Genomic DNA, 13,176 nt, shown 5'->3' on the forward strand with positions numbered 1-13,176 from the left:
AGAGAAAGGTGGGGGCAGCGCCCCCCAGATGTGATCCTTGAGGGGGGGTAACATTGCCGCGGGTGGTACCCCTCTGGGACGCTCGCCACCGCCGGCTAGCCCCTTGGGATGCTCCCCGCTGCCAGCGCACTCCTCTAGGACGCACACTGCTGCTGGCGCACACCCCTGGGATACTCCCCGCCGCCGGCACACCTCAGCAGGTTTCACCTCTGGCTGAGTGCTGATTTGCTGGATTCCAAGACACCATGATAAAGTTCTTTCCTTCTCTGCCTGAAGCATTTTTCAGATTAAACGTAATAATTAGTTTTTTGTTTCGTTTTTTAAGCAAGACAACAAACCAACCAACCTGTCCCTGTGGATGGGTTAAATGAGCAAATAGCACTTATCTAACACTACAGGCAGCACTATAATCAAAGAAAGAACAACAGCTGGAAGGTGGATGCCCCATAAGAATTGTGGAAAGAGAAGCCAGTCAGGCAAGGAAATTAGTGGTCAATGTGAAGCAAATAAGTGCGTCATTTGATCTGAAGAGCAAAGGTGGGAAAGATGCAAGACTTACCCTGCAGAAGCCAACAAGGAGAAGAGATAAATTATGCTGGGGGCTCAGGCAAAGCTTTAAAATGGAGGTGGCTAACCTGTGGCCTTCCAGACTTCATTAGACTCCCAGTTACCATCAGCTCAGTCGGTAGAGCAGGAGACTCTTAGCCTCAGGGTCATGGGTTTGAGCCCCACCTTGGGCAAAAAGATTCCTGCATTGCAGAGGGTGGACTAGATGAGCCTTGTGGTCCCTTCCAACTCTACAGTTGTGTGAAAAAGCCCTACCTTATACTTCTTCTTCTTTGATGAATTTATATACCGCCTTATACCCAGAGGTCTCAGGGCGGTTCACAGAAAAGATCAACATAAAAACCACAATATATATAATCAAAATAAATACAGCAACCCAATAACCTGCCCCCAAAAGAGCCACATTTTTAGAAGGGCATAGGACATGTTCAGTGGCCATAACACGGTCAATGGCCAGGGATGATGGGAGTTGTAGTCCAACAACATCTGGAAGGCCAGAAGTTAGGCACACCTGCTTTAAAAAGGAGTAGGAAAGTCTTTTTTGCACAAGCCCTACTGAAATGTGTACAAAAGCAAGACTGTCCTCTTGTGTACAGTGGTACCTCAGGTTACAGTCGCTTCAGGTTACAGACTCCCCTAACCCAGAAATAGTACCTCAGGTTAAGAACTTTGCTTCAGGATGAGAACAGAAATTGCGCGGTGGCAGTGGGAGGCCCCCTTAGCTAAAGTGGTACCTCAGGTTAAGAACAGTTTCAGGTTAAGAACGGACCTCCAGAGCGCATTAAGTTCTTAACCCGAGGTACCACTGTATCTCCCTTCGTCTTGGTGAAGGTTGTGCAGCCAAGTCTCTCTTCATTATAGTTCTGTGAAAATAATACTTTAAATTAGAAGGGGGGGGCATTTGGCTCTCCAGATGTTGTTGCAGCCAAATTCCAGCCACCCCAACTATTGGCTAAGGTGATTGAGGCTGTTTGGAGCTGGGGTCTGATAACTTTTGCGTTAAGTAGTTGAAGCTCAGTTGCCCCTTTTTGACCAGTGTTAGCTTGATAATTTGATTTGAAACACCTTCACCTGGGAAGTATTCTGCCTCAATTTCCATGCAAGCTCATCCCAAGTTAGGGTGCATCCTACACTCGTGCTTCATGTTTTAGCATTTTGGGGTCGTTTCCCCACAACTAAGGAGATGGATCTAGGCCAGTGTTTCCCAAACTTGGGTCTTCGGCTGTTTTCGGACTACAGTTCCCATCATCCCTGATCACTGGTCATGCTAGCTAGGGATGATGGGAGTTGTAGTCCAAAAACAGCTGAAGACCCAAGTTTGGGAGGCACTGATCTAGGCATTGGGCCTCTCTCTTTGCAGCATTACGCTTTCCTGTATTTGGGTTGTGGTACCTGTGCAAGAAGATCAAACCTATCCATTCTTAAGGAAATCAGCCCTGAGTGCTCACTGGGAGGACAGATCCTGAGGCTGAGGCTCCAATACTTTGGCCACCTCATGAGAAGAGAAGACTCCCTGGAAAAGACCCTGATGTTGGGAAAGATGGAGGGCACAAGGAGAAGGGGACGACAGAGGACGAGATGGTTGGACAGTGTTCTCGAAGCTACAAACATGAGTCTGACCAAACTGCGGGAGACAGTGGAAGACAGGAGTGCCTGGCGTGCTCTGGTCCATGGGGTCACGAAGAGTCAGACACGACTAAACGACTAAACAACAACAACACCTGTGCAAGGGCCACATTCCACACAGCTGCACAGTGGGCTCTGTATGGCTTGTGAATATTGGGTATATTGTCAGGGCAGCTCAACCCTCTCCTCCTAAAAAGAAAAATTGTCAGAACAGCCTCCTAGTGCAATCCTATGCATGTCTGCTCAGAAGGAAGTCTCTTTGTTTTCAGCAGAGATTACTTACGTAAGATTGCAGCTTTAGCTGTTTATCAGCCTGTTCTAGAAGATTGTGCAGAACTGAACACACCATTAGACATGATAGCTAAATGGAACCTCAATGTTCAGAGGCACTGTATCTTTGTATATTAGTTGCTGGAGGACAAACTCCAGGGACGTTGCCTTCCTGCCCTACTTATGGATTGCCTGGAGGCAATCTGGCTGACCACAGGACGCTGGACTTGATGGACTCTGGATTTTAGCCAATAAAATCTAGAGTGCAACAAGTATGGGCAAGTCTCACTCGTCTGGAGTGATCCTGCTGGTGTCTTTCTTCTAAATATTTCCATTATATAATTAAAGGTACCTGTCAGAACCTGCCGGACACAGGTCTGACAAACCAATTATGTAAACTTCAGATCTTCTTTCTTGATTTTTTTTTAAGGATGATATAGGCTCAGATATCCTATGTGTGCTTATTATCTACTTGCTGATAATTTTATGAATTATTATTTGCATTCCATTTGACCTGCGATACAGTTTTCAAACCAGTTTTTCTTTGACTCATACTCTGAAACGTTTATGATCATTATGTAAATATAATGTAGTACATCCAAACCAGAGAGATAGCAGTTGAATGAATTGTTCTTTATTCCCAGCAGGTTTTGCTACGTAGTCAATGGGAATTGTAGTCCAACAGCAGCTGGAGATCTGGGAAACCCTGGGTCTTTAAAACTGGAGAGAGGGTTGTTTTTAGTTTGTTACCATATTATGTATTTTTCGTCTTTTCATACTGCAAACTACCCTGTGATCCTCAGATGAAGGGCAGTACATTAATTTAATAAATAATAAACAAATAGTGGGAGTTTTTGCATATAGGTGAACATTGAGATGTGTGAAACCTTCACCTGCCGTGTGGTGTAGTGGTTAAGAGCGGTGGACTCGTAATCTGGGGAACTGGGTTCGCGTCTCCGCTCCTCCACATGCAGCTGCTGGGTGACCTTGGGCCAGTCACACTTCTTTGAAGTCTCTCAGCCTCATTCACCTCACAGAGTGTTTGTTGTGGGGGAGGAAGGGAAAGGAGAATGTTAGCCGCTTTGAGACTCCTTTGGGTAGTGATAGCGGGATATCAAATCCAAACTCTTCTTCTTAAGTTGTATATTACAGGGGAAAGTTGGCGCTTAAAATTGATTCTGCTGAATATGTACAAACTTCATGCCCATTTTCTCCTCCTGCAGATCAACACTGTGGCAGGAGACCGGAGTTTCACGGCGCAGGACATCATGACGCGTGACATGCAGCTGAACATGGAGGTGTGCCACATAGAGAACCTGCAGCAACGCGGCTTCTACCTGGCCTTTCAGAACTCGGGGGCTTGCGTTGCCTTGGTTTCCGTGAGAGTTTACTACAAGACCTGCTCGGATATTGTGCGCGGACTGGCCCACTTCCCAGAGAAGCTAGCTGTTTCGGGGGGACTGGAAGAAGTGTCTGGTGTCTGCTTAAAGAACGCAGTCGAGGACGGCGGGCTTCCGCCGAAGATGCACTGCAGTCCCGATGGGGAGTGGCTGGTTCTGGTGGGCCGCTGCGTATGCATCGCTGGCTTCGAGGAGGATGGAGGAAGGTGTGTTGGTAAGTACATAATGGCGCAAGCTAGGAGGCGGGTACCTGAGGAGATCTTGGGATAGAAGCACACCAGAGTTCACAGGGTGGAAGGTGTGGAAGGTTTACTCATTGCACGCAACTCACTGGGGTGCATCAGCTTATCTGACTCCCATTGCTGTTTATACGTCAAGCGCAACTCCCAGGTTGTCTTTCTGTTTCACTCTCCCTCTGACTATAAAGTAAGTAGACTAGTTTGACATACCTGTCCTTCCACCTGCTTTTTATTTCCTTCCAAGTTTTGGAGCCAGTTTCTGGGACGTAGAAGTGCGTGACTGAGACTGATTCACTCGATGAGTGTCTCCCAGTTCTTTAAACTGGGCCCCTCTGGGGTGTAGGAGTTGGGTCAAGATGGTATTGCCATATAGGCCACCTGTATCTGCAGGGCCGTCCTAAAGCGTTTTGGAAGCTCAGGCAGGAAATCCCAACTCTCCTTCCCAGCACTAGTAGGATGTATTTTTCTCATGTTCTGCTTGTTTTAACCAGAGGCCGTGAGAAAAACAGCAAAAGGGAACACAGTCAAAAACCATTAAAAGCAGCCAATGAAATATTTGTTTGCCCAAAACAGTCTACTATACACACACACACACACACACACACAACAAGCATGCTGTAAAAAATGTAGCTGGTAATACACTCCATCCTCAAATTGCTTTTGAAGTACCAACTAGTGCATCTAAGTCAAGGGGATATGTCTCGGAAGATGAGTGTATGCATAGGATTCCTCGTTCAAACCATGGCATCTTCACTTAAAAAAGGGGATCAGGCATCATGCAAGACCTGGGAGCTGTGGAGAGAGAGCCACCACCAGCTAGTACAATTGGTAGACAATACTGGGCTAAGCAAAAGGGACGCGGATGGCGCTGTGGGTTAAACCACAGAGACTAGGACTTGCCAATCAGAAGGTCGGCGGTTCGAATCCCCGCAATGGGGTGAGCTCCCGTTGCTCGGTCCCTGCTCCTGCCAACCTAGCAGTTTGAAAGCACGTCAAAGTGCAAGTAGATAAATAGGTACCGCTCCGGCGGGAAGGTAAACGGTGTTTCCGTGCGCTGCTCTGGTTCACTAGAAGAGGCTTAGTCATGCTGGCCACATGACCTGGAAGCTGTACGCTGGCTCCCTTGGCCAATAAAGCAAGATGAGCGCCGCAACCCCAGAGTCAGCCACGACTGGACCTAATGGTCAGGGGTCCCTTTACCTTTACTGGGCTAAGCAGACAAAAAGCCCAATCTGGTTATAAGGCAGCTTCCTCTCTTACGACAGAAAATGACTTCCGCCTAAACCTAATTCTTTAGTCTGCAATCTGCTCTCTCCCAACATTTCAGCTAAGAGCTAATATCCACTGTGATGAGGTGTAGGGAAAATAATATATTGACAAAATTTCCTCAGGATGTTCCTCTTTGGATTTCTCATTAGGCTGCTCTGTCCTGTAAAAGGAATTTGCACCACTTGGAAGTTCCAGGGCAACTGCTTGAGGCCTGGTAGTCCTTGCACTTCTCTGTCTTGCTAGCTGAAGAACTGAGAAAAACTTCCAGACATCCACCCTTCCCTGCCCCTCTGCTTCCACAGCTCAGCCAGTTTTTCCACTTAGCTGCTGGCATTACTGCTTTCATTCCACCCTCCTGGGTTGGGAGCCGTCCCTTGGAATGGGACGGGGAACCCATCCTGTCCAGGCAGGTCCTCACTGCACCCGCCCAGGTAGTAGCTGACACACAAGCTACTCCCTTACCCAGTTCAGGCAAAGACAAAGGCAGAGATGGCTTCAGACAGCGAGTTCAATGAATTATCCCTGTTTCTCAAACCTGTGGGGATGAGTTAGTGGACTTGGAGGGCAAAATAAAAATGGAGGCCTTCCTGAAGAGAAAAGGCACATGGAAGAATGGCAATTGACACATGAGAATTACGAGTTTCAGGCTGTGCACACACAATGTTTTATTCTAGAATCAATGGAGATGGAGTACCGTATTTTTCGCTCTATAAGACGCACCAGACCATAAGACGCACCTAGTTTTTGGAGGAGGAAAACAAGAAAATAGATATTCTGAATCCCAGAAGCCAGAACAGCAAGAGGGATCGCTGCGCAGCGAAAGCAGCAATCCCTCTTGCTGTTCTGGCTTCTGGGATAGCTGCGCAGCCTGCATTCGCTCCGTAAGACGCACACACATTTCCCCTTACTTTTTAGGAGGGAAAAAGTGTGTCTTATAGAGCGAAAAATACGGTACTTGTTTCCTCCCCCTCCCCCCCATCTATTCCACACATAATCTAGATCTGTTGCATATTTATTTGCCCCTGAAAAGTGCAAAATGGTGGGTGGTTTATCTCCCACCAATAGTGGGAAGCAATATGTGGCTTCTGCACAGGGCAATCCAACATAGGATCTCTGTGTTATACAGATGGGCTGTCAATCACAATGGTTGACATTTAGCTAGCATCTTTCTAAAAAGAGGGTTTCCCCACACATGTGCACATTTCTGTGTATGCACATGTGTGTGAGCAGTCGCACACAGTTTTTGCGATGGTGCTTTCATGATGCTGTCCACATTCGCCTTTTCAAACCATCCGCCACGCCATGATGGGAAATAGTTTCTTTTGTTCGGAAAGGGTTCTTGCCAGCTCCCAAGGACTCACAATAAAAGGCATGCAGATTTGGCTGTTCTCCTGGTATCTCTCTCTCTCTGTCCCAGGTGTCTCAGGCTGGCAGCAGACCTGAGTGTTCCCTTCTAAGATCAGGTCTGGATCCAAACCTTTTGCTGGACCCACCCAGTGTTGGCACAGTGCCAGAGGTACTCCTTTTGGCCTTTGTTCCAGGATCAGGGTGAGGCCACTTCCAAACAGGAGCACACAAAGAGCTGAAGTGTGGGACGGGACGCGAGGGGGTTGTACAGCTCTGACCTTTGCTCTGCCTTGGGGGGGGGCGGAGAAGATGGAAAAACTAAGGGAAGTATTCTTGGACTTTAATTTGGGTTGCCATGGAGGGTGAGCCCAGGGCTGCCTCCTTATGAAAGGAAGTGGCAAATCTAGCTAATAAGGCTAGCTAGCTATGATCATAGCTGCTGTGTGTTCTGTGCTTAAACTTTCAAGAAGTAAAATTTAAAAACGTTTGCATGAATGTACTCTTATGTGCAACTTTCCTTGTGCTTGACCCGGAAACTGCAGTTTGTGACGAGTCCGGTGTGTACCTATTGGTATTTAAAGCCCTTAAGAGCTTGAGAACAGTGTACTTGCAGGATTGCCTTATGCCAAACTTTGCCCTCCAGCTGTTTTGGGACTACAACTCCCATCATCCCTAGCTAAGAGGACCAGTGGTCAGGGATGGTGGGAATTGTAGTCCCAAAACAGCTGAAAGGCCAAGTTTGTCCATGCCTGCCTTATGCCATATGTGTCCACTTGACCGTCTTGATCTGCAGAACTGGCATTGTCACTGGTGCCACATAATACTCATACCCATAGTTGTATGAAATGGGTCTTTTAGCGTGGCAGAACTCCCTGCCTATTGTCATTAGGCAGGTACCTTCGCTGTACTCTTATCAGTGCCTACTTAAAACATTTTTGTTTAAGTGAGCCTGTCTTGAGATTCCAGACACATAATTGTTGCAGGGTGTGTGTACACACACACACACACACACACACACACGTTAAATTATTAATTATTTTTAAATGTTCTGAACTGTTTTCACTGATAATTTTAATATTTCTTTGTAAACTGCCTAGTGGTTTTATGACATTCAGGCAGGATATACATCTTGTTAAATAAATAAATAAATTGTTGGGCACAGGGTTCTGTGTAACCTGTCCAAATTATGCAATATATATGCAAACTTAATTTGCATAGTTTATTTTGCATTAGCTTGACCATTGGGAAGAGGCAGATATCGAGCTTTTCAGAGCTAGAATACCTTTTTAACCAGGTCTTTAGTTGATTTGATTGACATCCTATGCCCTTTTAAATGTATTTTTTTTGGCGGGTGTCATTGGGTTGTTGTTTTGATTTTGATTATATATTTTGTGGTTTTATATTTGGATTTTGTTCTATGAACCGCCCTGAGACCTCCGGGTATAGGGTGGTATATAAATTAAAACTGCAACCGCAACAGCAACAACTCTCCTGCTTTTGAATGCAGAAAGCCATACTGAGCCAGGCTTTCATCATAGGCTTGACCTAAAGGTCTATCCTTAATCATCTCAGAGATATTCTGAGCCTCTTCTCTGAATTTTCAGCTTTGATTTAAAAATCTAAAAATAAATCTGTACCCTTTTTTTACTTTCAGCGTAAAAAAATATATAAGTAGTATTTCTGTGAAGTAATAAATCTGCCCCCCTGATTTCTGGTGCTCTGGTCAATTAATGCACTGGGATAACTGACAAACTCTTGGCAAAATTGTGGTTAGCAATTTATTAAAACTATATCTGAAGATTCCTGCTATCTAAGGTTTATTGCTGTTTCACATTGGACCCCCTCAAAGTTACGGTGATGGGTGTTCTATTGAAGCTTCCTTAGACTCTGGAGGTTTCACTAGGCATTGCTTTCAAGTTTGTCTTTGCAAACGTAAACGCTAGAAATGTGCCCTTTGTTCGTTTAAAATGAAAGCTGGGGTTCTCAGGGGGCTGAATTTGGAGCCCACTGGTGCATTGTGTGGCATTTTCGTACTTGATGCAGAATAGACGCAACCACAACCATGGCCTTTCTGTGGGTACAGAAAAGAACAGGGGAGGACAGCAAGGGATTGAGTCAGTGCCTCTGTGGTGTTGATCTTGAAAAGGGAATGTTGACTCCTTCCTTGGGGTGACTGCCTTTCGGTCTCGGTTGCAGAGGTAAATTTCTTTTTTCTTTCTTTTTTCAAATGGCAGATTGTGCAGACCCCTAAAAGAGTATCAGGCACTGTGAGGCAAGAGGTGAATTTATATACAGCATTTACAGTCATACCTCTTGTTACGTTTGGTTCAGGTTACGTCTTTTCAGGTTGCATCCCGAGGCGACCCAGAAGTAACGGAACGGGTTACTTCCGGGTTTCGCCGCTCACGCATGCGCAGGTACTCAGAATGACGTCACGCGCAGAAGCGGCGAATCGTGACCCGCAGGTGCAGGTTGCGTTCTGCGCATGATTCGAACGGGGCTCCAGAACGGATCCCGTTCGCAACCAGAGGTACCGCTGTAATTACATTTTTGTCTTTATTTATCTGTAGGGAAGGTTAGAGCAGCTTGCGATGGGGAGTCCCCCAGTTCAGAGCGTTGACAAGGCTGAGACCTGCTTAGCTTTGATAACAGACCCTCTACCTAGGGGAGGGGTCAATTCTTCCCACCCTGCATATAGAATCATAGAATAGTAGAGTAAAAAATGACTCTAAGGATCATCTAGTCCAACCCCTGAAACGCAGGAATATGCAGTTGTCTCTTACGGGGATCGAACCTGCAACCTTGGCATTATCAGCACCACACTCTAACCAATTGAGCCATGTCTGAGTGGAGGTGGGAACCGCCGGCTTGTGGGGACACAGAGGCAGCATGGGGGTTAGGCAGAAATAGTTCTTCCTTTCCCTAACGGGGAACCTTAGCTCTGCTGCTCTAAGTGAGCTAAGGTGGGAAGCTCCCTTCTCTTCCTTCGATTTAATGAGCCCATACAGGCCTCGTTAAAGATAATTGCTGGGTGGTGGTGGTTGAGCTGGTGCCACTGTCTGCCACCCCCACACCGGGGAGGGGTGTCTCTGCCTGATGTTTAGCCTTCCCAGGTTGCACCCGGTTTCCTGTCTGCCTAAGGAGCTTAGTCCCTTGGCAAGCCACAGGATCGGGCCCAGTTGTCCCTGCAGCTACTGCAGAACAAAAAGAACCTGTGGCCCTCCCTATTCAGTGTAGGTTTTTGCAGTGCTATTTTTCTCGAAAAACAGGTGCCAGAACTTACCATGAAGGCCTCCCTTGTCCTCTTATAATGGCATACCCTCCAACATTTCTCCAATAAAAATAGGAACACCCTATTCCTCCTCCTCCTTCTTACAGTCATACCTCTTGTTACGTTCGGTTCAGGTTACGTCTTTTCAGATTGCGTCCCACCGTGACCCGGAAGTACCGGAAAGGGTTACTTCCGGGTTTCGCCACTCGCACATGCGCAGACGCTCAAAATGACGTCAAGCGCATGTGCAGAAGCAGCGAATCGCGATCCATGCACGTGCAAACACAGGTTGCGTTCTGCTCATGTTGCGAATAGGACTCTAGAAGGGATCCCGTTTGCAACCTGAGGTACCACTGTATTATTATTATTATTACCCTGCCCATCTGACTGGGCTGCCCCAGCCACTGTGGGTAGCTTCCAACATATATAAAAGCATAATAAAAAATTAAACATTAAAAAGCTTCCCTATACAGGGAAGCTGCCTTCAGATGGCTTGGGGGGTCAGATAACTCCATAGCCTCCAACATTTCTCTGACGAAAATAGAGATGTCCTAAGGAAGAGCGGGACATTCCGGGATCAAATCAGAAACTAGGACAGCTTCTGCAAATCTGGGACTGTCTGTACACCTGACAACAAGCCCCAGACAACACTGTTGTTGTCAGGTGTACGTTCTGTGGGAAACTTGAGTTGGTCACTGCATAATGCGCAAAACACACCCGAGCGCCTTATTTGTAAGAGGCAATGCTCACCTCAGGGCAAACTGACTGAGCATAGGCACAACACCCAGCAATTTATGTGTTCCTCCGAGGAAATAAACCTGTCTGCTCTGAATTAATCCATCCCAGTTTAATCAGAAGTAATTAGCTCCTGTATTCCAAGGTAGAGCAATCCCAGAAACTGGGGTGGGGGGGTGGGGAGGAGAGGTGGGTGGCATTGGAGGAGGAGTTGAACTACAGATGGCCTCCAGCACATCGCATGCTTCCGCTTTCCCTGTAGGTTCAAAGTGTATAGTCATCTGCATTCATTGCATATGAGAAAGGAATCCCTCAGATCTTGTTTTCGCTGAGGCGATAAACCTTTGTCTGAACTATACCGCTCCAGACAGCGAACGAGGGCTTACACAGCCAAATGCTCGACAGTCCAGGAGAAAATAAATTTCTGTGTGGAAAGCTAGCAGGTCAGGGAGGAGGATAAGATTTCTCAGAGGGGCTAACCGTGTTAGTCCCTTGCAGCAAAAATGACAAAAGGTGCTGTGGCACTTTAAAGATGATGGCATAAGGTTTTGTGGACTGTAGTTCATTTCATCTGATGTAATCCTCAGTCAGCAGGTATATATGGGTGCAAAGGAAAAATATGGAGAAGTTGGAGTTTGCTGGCAGTGTTTTTTTAATGTGTAGGAATCCTACTTTCTTTGTGAGGGAGTATTCAACCCTGTGGAATCTCCCAACCGCATTCCGAAGTGGTATAGTCCTCCCGAGACAGCTTTACACTTGGCGCCAGACGATCTAGTTTCAATTGGTTGCCACCATGTGGTGAATCTGGATGCCATTAGGGTGGGGAATAATTAACCCAATATCAGAATACCTTGGCAAATTCGTGAGTGCAGCTTGGGGGGGAAAAATGGGTATATTTATGTCGCTCTGGAGAAGACAAAGGGCTCAGAAGGGAGCATCTGCTTTCATAGGACAGTGGGTGCTGCCACCTGCTGTTTACCTTGTAGTTTTTGTGTTTTTTTAAAACCAATTCTTGCCCGATTTCCATTCCATTCCCTCCCTGTGGTGACATAATCCTGTTGGCGCCTGCTGCCTGCATTCCTGGTTCACCTTTGCTCCTTCCCCAGGTCGGCAGCACTCCCTTTGTGACACCCACACAATTTCCCGCCCTGTTTTCATGTCTGCGGAAGTAAGAACCAGTTCTCTGCCATGCACAGCGGCGGCTCTCGGTTAATACGTGAGAGAAACACATTGGAGCATTTAGGGTAAGGAAAGGTGCCCCAGAAAAACGAGGCTGCAGAGAGGTGACCTCCTAATTATGGGCACAGACTGGGCAAAGCACTGGGGAAAGTGAGGTGGAGACAAAAGTATGATTCTTAAGAGTCGGAAGGGACCCCTCCAGGTCATCTAGTCCAACCCCCTGCAATGCAGGAATCTCAGCTAGATCATACTTGACAGATGGCCCTCCAACCTCTGCTTTAAAAAACCTCCAAGGAACGAGAGACCACCACCTCCCGGGAGGGGGTGTCTGTTCCGCTCGCATCGATGTTCATGCGAGCACACATGCTGATTTTAATTGCTTTAAAGAGATTGGGAACCTGATTCTTCCTGCACAGAGCTGTTTAATGGGGGGAATCAGTGTTGATATATGAAATTCAGTTCTGAATGTTCTGTCACACTTTAGTGTGACCAAGAGCCGGATGGGACTGTGAAGATGCAGGAACAGGTTTGAGATGCAGGGACTGTGGTCTCTAGGGAAAAGAGCAACTTTTAACCTCAAATCTCAGAGGTGTGTCCCCAAGGGGAACCTCTTTTCTGTATAAATGAATAGCTGCTTTTCAGCATTTCGCTGAATGTTTTTATACTCTGAAGGGATCCTTACAGCAGTGATCGCCAATGTGCTGTCTTCCAGATGTAGCGAGACTCCAGCTCCCATTAGCCCCAGCCACCATGATCAATAGTCAAGAGATGATGGGAGTTAGAATCATAGAATCATAGAGTTGGAAGAGACCACAAGGGCCATCGAGTCCAACCCCCTGCCAAGCAGGAAACACCATCAGAGCACTCCTGACATATGGTTGTCAAGCCTCTGCTTAAAGACCTCCAAAGAAGGAGACTCCACCACACTCCTTGGCAGCAAATTCCACTGTCGAACAGCTCTTACTGTCAGGAAGTTCTTCCTAATGGTGGAATATTCTTTCTTGTAGTTTGGATCCATTGCTCCGTGTCCACTTCTCTGGAGCAGCAGAAAACAACCTTTCTCCCTCCTCTATGTGACATCCTTTTATATATTTGAACATGGCTATCATATCACCCCTTAACCTCCTCTTCTCCATGCTAAACATGCCCAGCGCCCTTAGCCGTTCCCCATAAGGCATCGTTTCCAGGCCTTTGACCATTTTGGTTGCCCTCCTCTGGACATGTTCCAGTTTGTCAGTGTCCTTCTTGAACTGTGGTGCCCAGAACGGGACAC

At 46.8% G+C, this 13,176-nt stretch overlaps 1 protein-coding gene across 2 annotated transcripts in view; it reads left to right on the forward strand.

Annotated features, from left to right (window-relative positions):
* Window positions 1-13,176, forward strand: part of EPHA1 (EPH receptor A1) — a 78,430-nt gene that overhangs the window by 39,740 nt on the left and 25,514 nt on the right. For both annotated transcript variants that reach the window (XM_083419637.1, XM_083419636.1), the window contains exon 4: window positions 3,687-4,077. In XM_083419637.1, coding sequence (XP_083275763.1) covers window positions 3,687-4,077 — 391 coding nt within the window. The remainder of the gene's footprint in view (window positions 1-3,686; window positions 4,078-13,176) is intronic.

This window comes from Podarcis tiliguerta (genome assembly GCF_965153285.1).
Source record: "Podarcis tiliguerta genome assembly, chromosome: 17".
Classification (NCBI taxonomy): Eukaryota; Metazoa; Chordata; class Lepidosauria; order Squamata; family Lacertidae; genus Podarcis; species Podarcis tiliguerta.